Source organism: Cajanus cajan, chromosome 8 (assembly GCF_000230855.2).
Source record: "Cajanus cajan strain Asha chromosome 8, NIPB_CcT2T_4, whole genome shotgun sequence".
Taxonomy (NCBI): domain Eukaryota; kingdom Viridiplantae; phylum Streptophyta; class Magnoliopsida; order Fabales; family Fabaceae; genus Cajanus; species Cajanus cajan.
This window is the reverse complement of record NC_138524.1, coordinates 1,428,504-1,444,421: the sequence shown is the minus strand read 5'-3', so window position 1 is coordinate 1,444,421 and position 15,918 is coordinate 1,428,504. Positions and strand designations below refer to the sequence as shown.

Genomic DNA, 15,918 nt, shown 5'->3' with positions numbered 1-15,918 from the left:
TGGACTACGTTTGTAAACATATCAAAATTAATTTTTCCAAAAACAAATTCCATAATTTAAATATTAAAAAGAACATTGATACACCGACTTTATTTAGACATGAGTAATTTTGAAATAACAGTTTAAAAAAATGGTGTGATTAACTTTGTAGCTTATATTTAATGAAAATTATCTACTATAAAAAATTTATTTGTCATCATTTGGTTTGGAATTTATAGTAAATATATATGAAGTTTGGTCAAAAGTTTGTCTTAAAAAATATGTTTGCTGGTATCTATATGGAGATGGTGTAATGCCGTGGGATTAGTTGTTTTGTTTCTTAATAGTTCCATGCTGGTTTGAAAATCAATCTGTACAACTAAATGTATAAATAAACTTGTAGTGTCCTTGTTTTGAATAAACTAATAGCGTCATTTGATTAAAATAGTAACAAATCATATCATTAAGCTTTAAGTATGTGGTTAAAGAGATGATTAAACAGGTCATGAGTCACGAGGAAAATCACGCTCAACTATCTTATTCGTAAATCGAAACTTTAAACTAATCATCTTTACTTTACCATAGTGGCTAATATTTTTACGAGATTATTATATTATATTCGTCACAGTCAACGCTTCAAAAGCTGGTACATATCAAATTCACGGTTGAAAATTGCTTGTACAAAATTAATCAATGTTAATTACTTTGAGTCACAACCAACTATTGGAAATTTGGAAATCACTAACTGCATGGTTAGAGACGCTGCTGAGTCACCCCACTATCCAGCTTTAAAATAAAAAAAAAAATAAAAGAAAGAATGATGAATTAAATACTAAAGTCACAAAACAATGAAGCTTACCCTACGAATGAAAATGATAACTTGATGCATTATAGTATTATCTTTGATATTGAAGTAACGAGACATTATTGTGACTATATCAATTTCTTGTTTGCATTATTGATAGCCATAATAAATTCTATGGGTGCAGAAGCTACGCACGCCACTTTTGTTGGGCTTATTTGTACCACCAAGTTCACAAACACCTTTTTCCATGGATAATACAATCCATTCATAACTGTCTCACTCACCTCATCCCCATAACTCATTTGCCATTCTTCTTCATCTGTTCTTGAATCGTAAATAACACTAATTTTCGGGTTGATTATGTTTCATATCGGATATGAGTCTCCATTGGACACCTAGATGCAAAGGAAAAACCCAATTTGTAGTGTATAGGTCGAAGTCAGCATCACTATCACATGAGAATACTATATAATACATATATATAGAAAGGGGAAGTGTATACCTCAACTAAGACCAAAGTTACTTTATCGTTATTATAGAAAAATACGATGCTTTGAACCAATCCAAAATTTTTCCTTCTGTTTAATTCCCATTTATCAGATTCAAAGGATTAATCCACACCGCAATAATTGTCCATTTTACATTTTCCTATGTATACTTTGATCCTAGACTGAGATATTAGGTAAATAGTTAATTTGGAAAAGATAAAAAACGAATTGAATGAATATAGCAGTGAATAATCAAGGAAATGACGTTAGCCTCTTTAAATTTCTTTGGCAAAGTTTACAACTTACCTTAAACTTATTTTAAATAAGATTTTTCATGAGATACTTATTTTAGTAACTTAGATTACTTTGATAATGTATTTTAAAACTATATATTATAGTATTGAAGTATTTTTGAAACTCCACTTATAGTATTTAGGCTATAAGTTTTTTACCCCTTTATTTAACATCTATATAGTTTAATAGCTAACTTCTTACATTTAAAATTTAATCAGCTAGTTTTCCAGGTTTTAGTTTACTCGCTTTTAAATGATCTATCCACCGATTTAACCAAATATATTCTTAATCAACTAATTTGAGTATGGCACTAATGAATTTAGCCAAATATACCCTTAATCAACTAATTTGAGTGTGACACTAATTTTATTCTTGATTTTACATGTAAACACCTTCTGGTAACAGGTTATATATATAAATATATTTTGCTGATTAAAAAAAAAACGTACTGAATAGCAAAGTGGTAAGGTAGAACCCTTCATCCCAAGATAAGATGAGGACAAACTATATAAGAATTCTTATGTGTATCACACACTATGCAATCACACCATATAGCATATGGTGTTCCTTTTTAAAGTTGGGAAAGGTATATCTACTACCAAACAAAAGAAAATTGCAGAGAGAGAAACGATTCGTCCAACTAAATGATAAACCCCTCTTCGGAGGGACCACTTTAGGACTTCACTAATTAGGGGCAAAGCAAGGTTTTTTTAGGCTTGTTAGCAGAATTGATTGATTTGTGGACCATTCTTTTTTTTCGTCTCCACACCTTAAGCATCTATACAATACAAACATGAATGATGCTGACATCACTTATTGCACCATGGTTTTATTTCTGAATTTATAGCATGAAACTTTCCAACACAATCTTACATTCAATCAACTTGGTATACCAATTGTAGCCTTACTTCTTACTAGAGGTTGTGCCTTCAGCAAGTCATTTTTCTTCACGATTGTCATGCTTTGTCAAAAGTCATGTCCACAGACGTTACAAATCATGCTTTTGCATATGCCACTAACTACTTGACCAATAGATAGAATGGAAATTTGCAAGCTGTGTAGGGAGAAACAATGATTCTAGACAAATACTGAAAATGATAATTGCTTTACAACCGTTGTGCTTGAACCGTTATCAGAGAAATTCGTGCAATAAGCTCCGAAAGAAAGTACTCTTCAAAAAATAAAAGAATTGTAATTTAAACTTTTGAAGCCACCTTACTATAACTTCTGTGCAGAGTTCATGTTTAATTGGTCAGTATATAACGGCACTTATCATCACATAAAATCCTAAGCCATATTTCTAGTAATGGTGAAAAGTGCACATAAAATACTACTTGACAAGTTAGTAGTGTTAATCAGCTTCTGATAAAAGCGTGAAGTAATCTTCTCATATCAATATTGACTGAAAAATCCAAGCTCAAAGAATAAGAAGCAAAGGCCATCCTCAAAATCAAAGAAAGTCCAATTGAGGAGCTATGACCAAAATCCACAAAAGCATGGAGCTTATCTTTAACTGCTATTTGTATTTGCAGTTTGGTGCACCCATTAAGCCATTGAAAATGCTACAAAAATCAATTTGTAAACTCACTAGACAAATTTCATTCTTGACTTCCAGCAATGTGGTCAATTTCCGAAATTCAAAAGCTACAAGCAATTCTTGAATAGCTTGTGTTTAGAGATGATACTATGCTAGAATTGGTAATTGGGTGTATCACACAATGTACAAACAGACAACACCTCAACCTGCCCCACCAGTATTACATGAAGAAGGATACAAGTTGAAGATGTCCTCTCCATATAAACACTAACGGGCATGTTCCTCTTTAATTTAAGGGCGTGAAGCTGTGAATGAGACCTTATAGGCACTCCTACACTACACATACAGCGCAATACAACATTGCTGTGACCTTTCATACTTCGAGTGTACATTCCTGTGATCTATTAGACCTTGACTCTTCAATCTTTGTGGCCACCTCTGACACTACTAGCCTGGTCAAAAGCAACCCTGCAATCAAAGCTGCTGCCATCAACATTGTGAAAACAGCACTCCAGCTCTTTGCAGATATGTAACCCGTTAACAAAGGTCCAACTGCAGCCCCTATAGAACCAGTTCCATCAATGATTGCCGTGACAGTTGCAAGAGCTCGTGAATTACCCTTCAATGATTTATGTGTTCCCAGGTCAGCCGAAACTGCAGTAGTTATGAGAGCATAAGGTCCATTCACGAACATGCCAGTGATGAACATCAACACTCCGTTCAAAATCAACGAAACATGCCCGTAACTCCGATAGAAGAAGAGAGCTGGGATTGCACAGTACATGAAACTTGCTGCTGTTATGGCTCTAGCCTCTAAGTGATCAGAAATGTGACCAGCTAGAATTCCGCCAAGCACCCCTCCAACATCAAATAAAGTGGATAGCGTTCCTGATGTCTCACTAGATAGATATTTCCCATCAATTGCTGCATTATATAATGAACATTAATTAGAAACCATAAAGATTAAATTTACAAGTAATTCTTAGCTGCAATTGTAAAAGGTAGACATAAAGATAATTTTCAAATGAGTAGAGTGTAAGAACCTGTGTGGCTAACATAGAATGGGAGCCAATAGAGAAACGTATATGCAACCAATTTGGCAAAAAACAGACAAAGAGCAAAAGGAGCAACCCCAGGAATTTTCCATGCTTGTATGAACCCAACTGCTTTCTCCTCAACTGGAGTTTCTTGGCTTAATAGAGGCTCTGCTATTTCTTCACCACTTTTCTTGGGATAACTGTCTTCATCTTCCTCTCTATCAGCTCCTACAGACTGGGGAGTGATCGGCAATATAAGGAAAACAACCAAACCAACGAAAGCAGTTATTAGTCCTGGCACAACAAAGGACCAACCCCATCCATAGCTCAACATAGCAGAAGCAATCAAAGAACCAGCAATGTTCCCAATTGAAGTGTGAGCATTCCAAATTCCCATGATCAACCCTCTCTTGCTCTTCCCAAACCAGTTACCCACAACAGCAACTACAGAAGGCCACCCAGTGGATTGAAACAATCCAGCAATCATTTGAACTACTAAATAATAATAGAAGTTGTGGATGTTTCCCCAGTACCCTACCCCAAATAATGAAGTAAACAAGCCAGTTCCTATCATCCCCACAGTTAGAAAAATCCTCAAATTACACCTATCACCAAAATGTCCAGAAAAGTACATCCCAAAAGCATACACTGCAAGAAAAGCAACATCCAATTCACCAAGAATGGATGTGCCATCTGATCCATTAAATGGTGCCCAACCATCTCCAAGGTTGGAAGAAAGTCTCCTTGATCCATTTGACACAGTGAAATTGATTGGCCTCAATGGAAAGAAGGCCAAACCTATATCTGCTGATTGGGGATCAAGGACACTCTTTACAATACTAGTAGTTTTTCTAGTGGCATGATAACTAGCATAAGCAAAAAATGTTACAATCAAAACAATGGCTTGGTGGGTTTTGAAGGAGAGAGGGCCTCCATTTAAGTACTGTAGGACCCGAGTCCCAATGAGCTTGCCACAACTTCTCTGAGCCAACACTTCTGGTGCCGAACCCATGTATTATAACAGGTGCAACAAAGAGGAAGAAGTTGAGCTCCCCCTTATAGAATATAACTGCAAAAAATTAAACGAATTCATAAGCAAGACTGACTATGGTATTAAATTTGGCTAATTCCATTTGCACCGCAAAATAGTAATTAACAGACATTCCTGATCCTAGATATTGATATCAATCATAAGAATTTTTTTTCATCTAACATATATTCTAATTCATACAAAAATACGATCTATATATTTTTTGTTTCATGAAAATCGAAAACAAGTATAAGAGTCTAACTCAGTTGGTTGAGCTAGAAGCGTGAAATAGAAAGATGGCAATCACCCATGATCTCAAAACAATTTATAGTTAAAATACTTTTCTTAATTCCAGAACAACTTTTCTCCAGAGAAAAGCGTATGTTTACCTTACGTCCACCACAAAGTATAATCGTCAATAAATAGAGTTCCTTATAATTGGACTCGAGAAAATAATTTAAAATTAAAAAAAAATATATAAAAGTGGATGATGCAGTATGGGCAACATCCAAAGTGAATCAGAAATCAAATCCAAAGAAAATCAGCATCAAAGATTTCCTTCACAAAGTTTAAGCCACCTCGGGAAACAAAAACATCATTAGACAAACAACCCAAATCTCGAAGGTTACTCCAACATGAACTGAAAGAATTTATCAAAACCAAAAAAAGAAACAAAATTGAACGCACCCCAAAAATTAAAATAAAAAAAAAATAAAAAGCTTGGAAAGTGCAATGAAGAAAATTTGGGTCCTCCGACAAACAGGAAAATCGTACCCCTGAAGCTATGTGTAGCTGAGTAGAGCTGTGTTGAATCAAAATCTGGGTTTGAGTTTTGAAGTGGTTTGTGTTGGTTCAGTTTCACCTCCGTTGAAGAGTTTGCGTGTTCTTTTGTGACAGTTTAGCAGAGGAAAACGCTCTTGAGACGCAAGAAAAGGAAGCAGCGTGTGATTACTTATGCTTAGCGTGTATGTTTATTTATTATGCGAAATTACGCTTTTGCTCCTTCACTAACAACTATGGCCCCTCCATATTACGTGTTTTTTCTCAATTACCACATTACCATCACTCCTTCGAATTCACCAAAATGTCCTCTTTCTCAGTAACATCGCTCACCCAGACAATAGTATTAAAAACATACTTAAATACTAACAAAATCTTAATGGTGTCATTAATAACATCTTGGGATTCATGTTTTAATTCGCGTATGTCATGTCATCAAACCCCCGTTAAAATGCTGTATGAAGCCGAAAAATTGTTCGAATAATTGAAAATTTATTATTTTTAATAAATTTATTATAAAATAATTATTTTTTAATTATTCGGAACGTTTTCGGCTTTCGTTTTCGGAGGCTCTTAAATATATATATATATATATATATATATATATATATATATATATAAAAGGATGCAAAAACAACGTATTTGATGCGTTTGGATTCCAGTTACATTAAACGTAACTGAACAACAACACTACACTTATTTTAGTGTTCTTCTTTCAGAAAAAGTTCGTTTGTTAAACAGATTATAATTCTGCTATTGACGTGATTTTTCACAAGTTCCTTAATAAGTGTTAAATATTAAGATTATATCTAGATACTAGTTATAAATGTTTTTTAAATTTTTTTATTAAAAATAAAAATTGTTTTTGATAAAAAAAAATTTCAAAAATATTAATAAATTTCTATCCAAACAAATTCTAAATTCATATAAAAATTCATATTTGTAATTACTTGAATGTTGAAGTGTTTACAATTAGATAAGATGAGATATTAATAATTTTAATTTTTTATAATAATTTATTATGCGTGATATGCATGCAAGGTAACAAATTACAACACAGTTTAAAATTTTTGATAAATTATTTGCGTTATAAATTAAATTCTCTTTCTTTTTCATTGTTAGTGAAAATTATTTTTATTTATTTATTGTTTTTAAAGTCTTGAACAACATTAATTAATTATTTATCAATTTATTATTAAGAAAAATTATAATAAAAATAAAATATTTTGAATTTAAAATTTTTATATACTACTTCAATCTTTTATTAAATTGAGCTAACAGTTTATTTGTTTTTCAATTATATATTTTTAATTTATTTATTTTTTTATCAACTCTTATATATAAAATACAAGCTATTATTTTACATAAGATCATTTAAAAAAAATCTTATTTTTAAAAAATTATTTTAATTTAATTTTTATTTATCACAATTATTTATAAAATATTTTTTTTAATATTTTTAAAATAAATATAATTTATTATAAATTTAAAATATAATTTATATATTTAAAAATATCTATTTATTTAAATATATAATTTATTTTAAATATAATATTTATTTATATATATATAATTTATTTTAATTTTTAGTTATATATAATAAGTATTTAATGTATTCATTACAAATGTTAAAATACTAGTTTATACTTTTCTAACAAATATACACTTTTATGAGGTAAAATTAAAGAAAATATACTAAAATATTAAAATTATTTATAAAAAAAATATAAAATTTTAGTATGTTCATTAATTTATGTGTAAAAATCCTGTTTAACTATTAAAAATTAATGGAAATAGTATTCTGATGATTTTGTTGACTTTTTTCATATATTATTATTGAATATCTCAAGGATTACTTCTTCTCTCTTTTTTTCCTTTTAAAGTTTTGTACATGTAGTTGAAAATATAACATGAAATTATGTTTTATTCCTTGATTAGTATTATATATTATATCACCATGTTTATGATTTAATTAGATATAAAAATTATTTGACAACTACACTACGACTTATTATTTTATTTTTTTCTTTTAAAAATATAAAAACACGAAATATATATCTCTCTTTTTCATGTTTCCATGGTGTTATGTCTACAAAGAGTATTTATTCCGAGTCAGGGTTGGATTACGTCACTGCCTTCTACCAGAAGTTGCTGGAGGATTATATCACAGTAATTGATTTCAAAATTCAAATCTGATATATAAAACTATAAAAGATTGTGTGCCTTTATTGTAAAATATCGCATTTAATTTCTTCAAAAAAGAAGAAGAAAATTCTACTCCCTTCCATCGAATATACGATCCTCAAATATCTAATTCATTTAAATTAAAAATAAAATAATTAATCTGCCTCATAATAATAAACTTATCTTATTTTTGTATATTTTTAAAATTACTTTTATATTATTTAGTTTTTTTATTAATAATCATTCCTCTTTTAACAACTTTTAACTAATTAGAATGTATATTATACTATTTTTATTTCATTATTAATATCATTTATTTTCTTAATCAATTAGAATGTATGTCTAATATTTTCATAAAAAAAATTTTAATTACATATATTTTAATTTTAAAAAAAATATTATATTAACTACTATGTCTTATATAAAAAAATTATTATTATTTTTAATTAAATCTTATATATAAAAATGAGAGTAATAAATTCTTTTAGTTTTTTTATCCTATTAAAAAATACTACATTTTAGAATAATAAATTGAAATTTATATACATCTTAACTGTGTTAAATGATTTAAAAATATTTCATTCAACTTATTAAAAATAAACGCATTCCATAATTAATTTGAAGCTTTCATATCACATCTAGCAATGAAATTTACGTTTTTCATTTATCAGTTAAAATTTTTTAAACTATTTATACTTTACAACTCAACTAATCAGTAGACAATTCAAAAAATCAATCAATTGAATTAAACTTTCTATAACATTGGTGTGCTTATTTTCATGTGTTGAAATGTTGTATGTCGGGTTTGATCGATCTAACGAGCACAAGCTTTCTTCTACATGTTTTCTAAAATTTGAACTAATTACAAACCAAATACACAGTACATATGTAAGGATCGTTCATAACAGAAGTTAGGGAACTAAGAATTTTCAAATAAAATAACAAGTATGGTACGAAAAAAAAGGAATTAGATAAGGCAGTTGAAGGGAGACATACCTTGGTGTTGGAAGTTGCCTGGAAGTAAAGAAAAAACAGCTAACGCAAGAGGACGAAAAAATCAAAATCAAAATCAAAATCAAAGTGAAAATGAAGAGTTGAATTCAAATGCCCCACTTATGCCTATTATTTAAATGTTTTGGGTCCCAATACGAAGGATATGTTTGTCAATGTGAACAGCGTAAATATGAGGGGGCAAAATGGTAATATGATAGCCGCCCAGTCTTCGTGGTACAAATAATGGGGAAAAAGAAAAAACGGATATTCGAATATCCATTAGCATTATTCCTTACGTGAAGCGGATATCCGCCTCTACCAAAATCATCGTTGCCCTGCGTCGAGTTTTCCAATAATATGACGTGGCAAAATTAGTGGACGATGGATGCCGCGTGCCCAATTGGGTCCACGTGTCATATTGCATTTCTTTTGGATGGGGCTAAGTATTAAGTAAGCCCAATTTCTTCTAATGTCGCCTTCGTATTAGGGTAAGAACTAAGAACTAAGAAAACAACGAAATTATGTTTTTTTTTTCTTCCCAAAATTCTGTGGATGTTTGTTTCAATTGTGAAGATAAATTTAATTGAAAAATTGCGCACAAATTATTTGTACATGTAGAGCCTTTTAGTAAGGCACGTAGTGTTCAATGTACGGCTTATTATCTGGTGATTTGTAGCATGATTCGCTAAATATACAAGGTATAATATCCAAACAACGATTCTAGAAATTATGAAGTTCAAAATCAATTTTATTTTTTAAATTTTAATTTAATATCGTTTATTAATTATCATTATTTTTTGTCGATTACAAAATCATCGAATTTTATACTATTGCATTCTTAATATATAAAACGGTAAGTTTATTTAATACATTCTTTAATATAGCCAAAATGTAATCTTAGATAAATTCGAGTAGTTTTAATTTAAAAAATTATTTCCACCAATAGTAACAGTTATAAATATTATGAATAATATTTTTCAATATTATGTAATACATACAGTGGAGTATAAAGTTTTTTGTATGCATATGTTTTAATATATTTATTTCAAAAAAAAATTAATATAATTTTTTTCTCGATCAATTTTCATTAAGAAATTCCAATTTTAAAAAATCTGAATATAAATTAAAAGTAATGTCATACTTTAAAAGTTATTTAAAAATAACTTTCAACTAAATATGTTAATTAGTCTAATATATATGTTAATAGTTAAGCGTGTGATTATTTGACTCATTGTTCAAAATTTACTCAAAATTTGACTGAGTGCTACATCGTTTCTAAACTTATTATTTTAATAACTTTGCTACACGTCAGAAAACAAACTAATAATTAGTTTACTAGAAAAACGGATCCAAATTCTCTGAGATATGGTAACTTAACACATTCAATCGTTGAATTTGTAATAATAGATCAGATTGTGACACGTGTACAAAATATATTTTAACTTAAATGTACACGTATCACAATCTGATCTACTATTACAAATTCAATGGTTTAAATGTGTAAAGTTACCCTAACTTTCCCCCTCCAAAATGGGAATCTATTTCCTAGAAAAACATTAAACAATCAAGAAAAGGGAAAAAGACACGAGTCAAAGTAATAGGAACAAATAAAACATGTGTTTTTTTTTTTTTTATCTTCCATTCTTATCATTTTATTTGGTTTTATTATTATTTTAATTACATAATTTCATATTTTAGTATTTATTTAAACTTCTGTTATTATTAGGTAGCACCTAAAGATCAGATACATACTAGATAGAGCATAGAGCCCAAATAAAGGGGAAAATTGTCTAATTGCGTCAATCCTGTAAGGCTCCAAAAACAACCCAAATTTAACTGAATTTAAAAACCCAATAGATTCATACTTTCCCGGCCCAAGTCGTTACGAACAGGTCACAGACAGATCCAAAAAAACTAATAGTTACAAATGACAGACACCGATAAATTTTGTTGGACAAATACCCCACTGAACTATTGTATCTCAGACCACCATGTGGACAGTTCTTCATTTCTCCAATGGTTTATGGTTGAGGAAATTGAATTCAGATTCAGCAATGTCCCTATGGTATAGTTAACTATTTTTGTTGATTCATAGCTTCAAAACAGCATCACTCAACATAAGTATTCCTCAAGAAAATGCTTGATTTCAAGAATTTAACGCGACAGGTATCCCATTAAAAAGTCAAATTCACATTGCACCTTCAAAGCAAGAAGCTCATTCACAATTCTACAAACACTTATTACATAGAAAAGAAGTTTCAAAACTAAACAGAGCAACAAGGCCTCAGAGAAGAAAACAAAAAAAGTGTCTAAGCGAAACAACCGAAGAAGCTTATTCTATTCGATCTTGACATCGATCACATCGCTCCTCTCATTTTCCTTCATTTTAGGCACAACGAGTTTGAGCACGCCGTTCTTCATCTCAGCCTTGATCTGGTCAATCTTGTAAAGCTTGTCCGGCAAGTCAATCCTGCTAGAGTAGCGACGAGCGCTTTCTTCGTCCTCGCTTTCTTTAGCACCTTCGCCTTTGATAGTGAGAGTGTTCTGCTCCACGGAGATCTTCACGTCTTCCTTCCCGAGTCCAGGCATGTCCACGCGGAGAAGCAGAGCATCCTCCGTCTCTCTCGCGTCCCATCCGCGACGAACTCCGGCTCCAGCACCGATTCCGCGCGGCGGAGAGAGGAACGGATTGTCCATGAACTGATCCACCATGTTCAGAACCTGGCTCAAACTCCGAGTCGGAAAAAACGGATCCAGCGCGTCTGCAAATAGCAAGATCCAGACGATAACAATATTAAGTTCAGTAACGAAATTAGCGAATCAAGAAAAGCGCGGGAAAGTAAATCGAATAGCGACTACAATACAACTACCTGCGAAGATATCGTCGCGGCGCGATGTGCGAGGGGAAGAGCGTTCGGATCGACGATCGACGTCGCGGTCGTCGTCGTAGTGGCGCATGGCGTTGGTGTTGAAGGAGCGGGAAGCGGAAGCCGACGCTGCGGGACGGAGGAGAGACCTGGAGAGGATGGGAGAGGAAAGGAAGCGCTTCAGAGGGAGAGAGGACGCCATTGAAATTGCAGAAGGTAGCTTTGGTTCGACTATGGTGCGAGAAATGGAAGTGAGAGTGGGTATTTGAGGGGAACGGTTGGGAGGAGCTAGAAGGTGCTAGAAAAAGGTCCAGAAGGTTCCAGAGCAGTCATATTCGGTTGTAAGAGGTTCTCGAAGGTGCGTCTGGCTTGGGGAGCAAGCAAATCCGTTATTAGTCATCGTCGTCACGCTTTCTTCATCACATGTGCCATTTAGGACGGATCAGATGTTAATTAATTTTTTTATTAAAATTATATATGATAGATATTTACAGATTAGTAATTTTAGTTAATAAATTTTGTTTTTAATTGCTTAAAATTATATTTAAGGACAGATGTTACTTAATTTTTTAAATAATAGTTAAAAACTTTTTAAATTTATCAATTATTTTAATAAGTAATTACAATTTTAGACATCATTCTTATGTATGCACTTACCACATTAGCACCTCCACCGCCATGCGTTTGAAACTTTTCTGGTACAAAATCTTATCGTATCATTTTCCTACAAGAGAATCTTCCTATTTTCTATGATTTTCTTGTAATGGCTTTTTACATTTGCTGTACATTACACTTAGACCATACTTTTTATTATTTTTAAAAAAATTAATTAAAATATAGTAACAATATAGAATTTCTTTGTACTATCAATCAAATATAAATTATTATAAATAATAAATTATTAATTTAATAATTAATAGTACATTAGTATTGTATGAAAATTATACTTAATTTTTATTAAAACCTGTAATGTTTCTTTATGTTAATTATACTTACGGATGAAAATAACTAACAATCACACTACCTTATATTTAAAGTTATATATATATATATATAGAGATAGAGAGAGAGGGGGTCCAAAAAGTAAAATATGAATCTTAAGAATCGTTTAAGCATGTTTATACATATCAATAAAGATAGTCATCTATTACATTGTCAACAACATAACCTAACAACTCCAAAAGCCTACACCAATTAACCTTGTCATGATCCCATGAGAATCATAATCATCGTATTTTAAGTCACATAGAGAAAATACATAAGATAAACTAGATTTCAAAAGAATACAAGTATAAAGATAATATTTATAATACCATCAACATCCACATGTAAGTCATCTATAAACACCTTATGGTATACAACAATCACCAAATCAACCTGTTTGAAAGTAATACATGAAGCAATTCAGACATTCACCACCACCATACCATATAACAAGGTAATCATTAAGTACATATGAACAACGAACAACTAAACCCACATCACATGTACACACACAACAACTAATGTGTCGTCACACATTTACTTATGAAGATTTGTTAAATATACTTGAACAGTTTAAATGACTTAACCTTATTGAATCAATCATGATCACTTTCACGCCATACGCACCTACTAAATCCACAGATAAAATAGGATACCAATCCCTACTTTTGATTTCTTGAGTGTCGCCACTTATACTAGAAAAGTCTAGTTCCATTGTCAGAATTGGTATAGTTGGGTATAGGTGTACCACAACCTTGACATGCATTATCAAATCACATATAAAGTTAGCCCACTAACTATCCTTAATAAATCATGCAACCTTTCTAGCCATTGGTTAAGGGTTATAGCCCTAGACTTCATGTTTCATTCCACATTAACTAAAAACCTATAGGAGACCCAACAAAATTCATTTAAAGAGTTTCACTGTTACTTAATGAGGGTTTTCCAATAATTAGCCTCGTAAAGTGTCATGACAAGATTCTCTATATGGAATCTTCAACTTTCAAAACAATATCATTTCCTTTAATCCCAAGTCAATCAACATGTTTTACTACCTACAAAATTCTCGACATCACACTTCAACATACATCATCTATTTACATTATCCTAGGTCAATGTATATAGAGACAAGTCATACCTACATACTTAGCATACTAATGCTTATTAAGAGTTCAATCATACAAGAATAACATTCCAATCATACATAGCATATTAATGTTCATCACCAATTTCAACTATACAAGTATAGTATACCAATGCTTATCCTTATCATCATACATCACATAACATGCAAATGGATACAAGTATTGAAATATTCATGTTCATCAAACTCACCTATCATACACATGTATCAACATACAACGTATCAAAATCAATTGTTATGCAATAACAACTTTCACATAAAAAAAAAACACAAATAAGGTTATACTATTATTATCAAGTTCATCCTTGTCTCACGTGAAAGACGAAAAGATTATATACCACTTTTATGAAGATGTCAAGTTATAATTCTATCATCTATTACATTGAAAATTGTAAAAATCGCAACAATTTGTGTAACAAGCTCTAAAACAATTTGAAGTAACATATACACATGGAAGCTAGTTCAAATGCAACATGCATGTTTTCAACAACAAGGTATCAACAAATTTAGGTTTTGGTTCACCTTCTCCGAAAATCCAACTTTACAATATAGAATTCTTATAAATCTAAAAACTTAACCACACAATCACATTTTTTATGATGATCCAACCACATGTAACTCAAAATATAACAACAATTTGAGTTATAACTTTTCTTACATTGATTTTGAGCTTAATCAAGAAAAGATAAGAGGAAAAAGGAATGACTCTGACTTTTCGATGATGAAGGAGAGGAAGAAGAAGTGACTTTGAGCTTCTAAGGTCTACACCTACAACATTGACCTCGAGCCAAGACATTTGAAGCGACAACTAGGCATGACAATCTAACTCGCTCCTGTGGGTACCCGCCCGAACCCGCCCCGATTTGGATGGGAAAAACCCGTGTTTATCGGGTTCGGGTTTTTCCCGATTGATAAAATCGGGGGCGGGGGCGGGGGCGGGGGCGGAGATGTTAATACCCACCCCACCCTCGTCCCCATACCCGCCCCCGCCCCCGCCCCGCTTAATAATATAATTAAAAATTTATTTTTATATATATAAACCAATTATAAATATTTATATATAAAAATTTATATTCTTTTATTTTTCTTTTATTTTTTTTAATTGTTCATATTTATTTAAAAGAAAAAAAGAAGAAAAAATAAATAAAAGCGGGGGGCGGGGCGGGGAAAACCCGAATCCTACCGGGGGTGAGGATGAGGACCTAGATTTTATCCCCGGCAGGTATCGGGGGCGGGGGCGGGAGCGGTTTAAATTTGCGGGGGCGGGGGCGGGGGCGGGGAACGTAAAACCCGCCCCCGCCCCGTTGCCATGCCTAGCGACAACTAAACACTATCACCACCATTCTAAGATTTAAAGGGAACTAAGATAAATAAAATAATAATAATAATAATAATAATAATGTATTTTAAGAACCACACATACTTTCAAGTTTCACAAAAGAGCATTACACTCCTAAAACATTGTGTTACAAAAACAAACTCAAATGTACAATAAATTTTACAAAAATAAATAAATAAAGTGATAAATAAAGCACATAAATGTTGACAAAGGCTCGCATATTTACTATGCAAGCTTTTAAATATTTTACTTGATAATTTTAAGTACGTGAATAAAATATTTTATTTCAATCACCACTTATTTTTGAACAAAAATTATTTGTCTCATGGAGATGACATAGTTGATTTTAATTTTTTTGTTCCTATTAACTGGTATCTAAGGTTAAATTTAACTTCTTTTATATTTTATATATTTTCATGTAGACTTGTATTAAGATGGAATAGTGATTAGTTTTATC

The 15,918-nt window shown here is 31.5% G+C and overlaps 2 protein-coding genes across 3 annotated transcripts; both read right to left on the bottom strand.

Moving 5' to 3' along the window:
- Positions 1-2,932: 2,932 nt before the first annotated feature.
- On the bottom strand, positions 2,933-6,115 carry G3PP1 (putative glycerol-3-phosphate transporter 1). The gene is made up of 3 exons (XM_020358720.3): positions 5,945-6,115; positions 4,147-5,209; positions 2,933-4,027 (listed from the first exon to the last, which is right to left on the bottom strand). The coding sequence occupies exons 2-3, from the start codon at positions 5,150-5,152 to the stop codon at positions 3,477-3,479; spliced, it is 1,557 nt and encodes a 518-aa protein (XP_020214309.1). The 5' UTR covers positions 5,153-5,209; positions 5,945-6,115; the 3' UTR covers positions 2,933-3,476.
- A 5,181-nt stretch (positions 6,116-11,296) lies between these two features.
- On the bottom strand, positions 11,297-12,255 carry LOC109798887 (HSP20-like chaperones superfamily protein). Of its 2 annotated transcripts, none has more exons than XM_083062485.1 (2): positions 11,995-12,255; positions 11,297-11,889 (listed from the first exon to the last, which is right to left on the bottom strand). In XM_083062485.1, the coding sequence occupies exons 1-2, from the start codon at positions 12,194-12,196 to the stop codon at positions 11,465-11,467; spliced, it is 627 nt and encodes a 208-aa protein (XP_082918611.1). In that variant the 5' UTR covers positions 12,197-12,255; the 3' UTR covers positions 11,297-11,464. The 2 variants fall into 2 exon arrangements, with proteins under 2 accessions (XP_082918611.1, XP_082918612.1); XM_083062486.1 differs by having other exon boundaries at positions 11,998-12,254.
- Between the last annotated feature and the right edge of the window lie 3,663 nt (positions 12,256-15,918).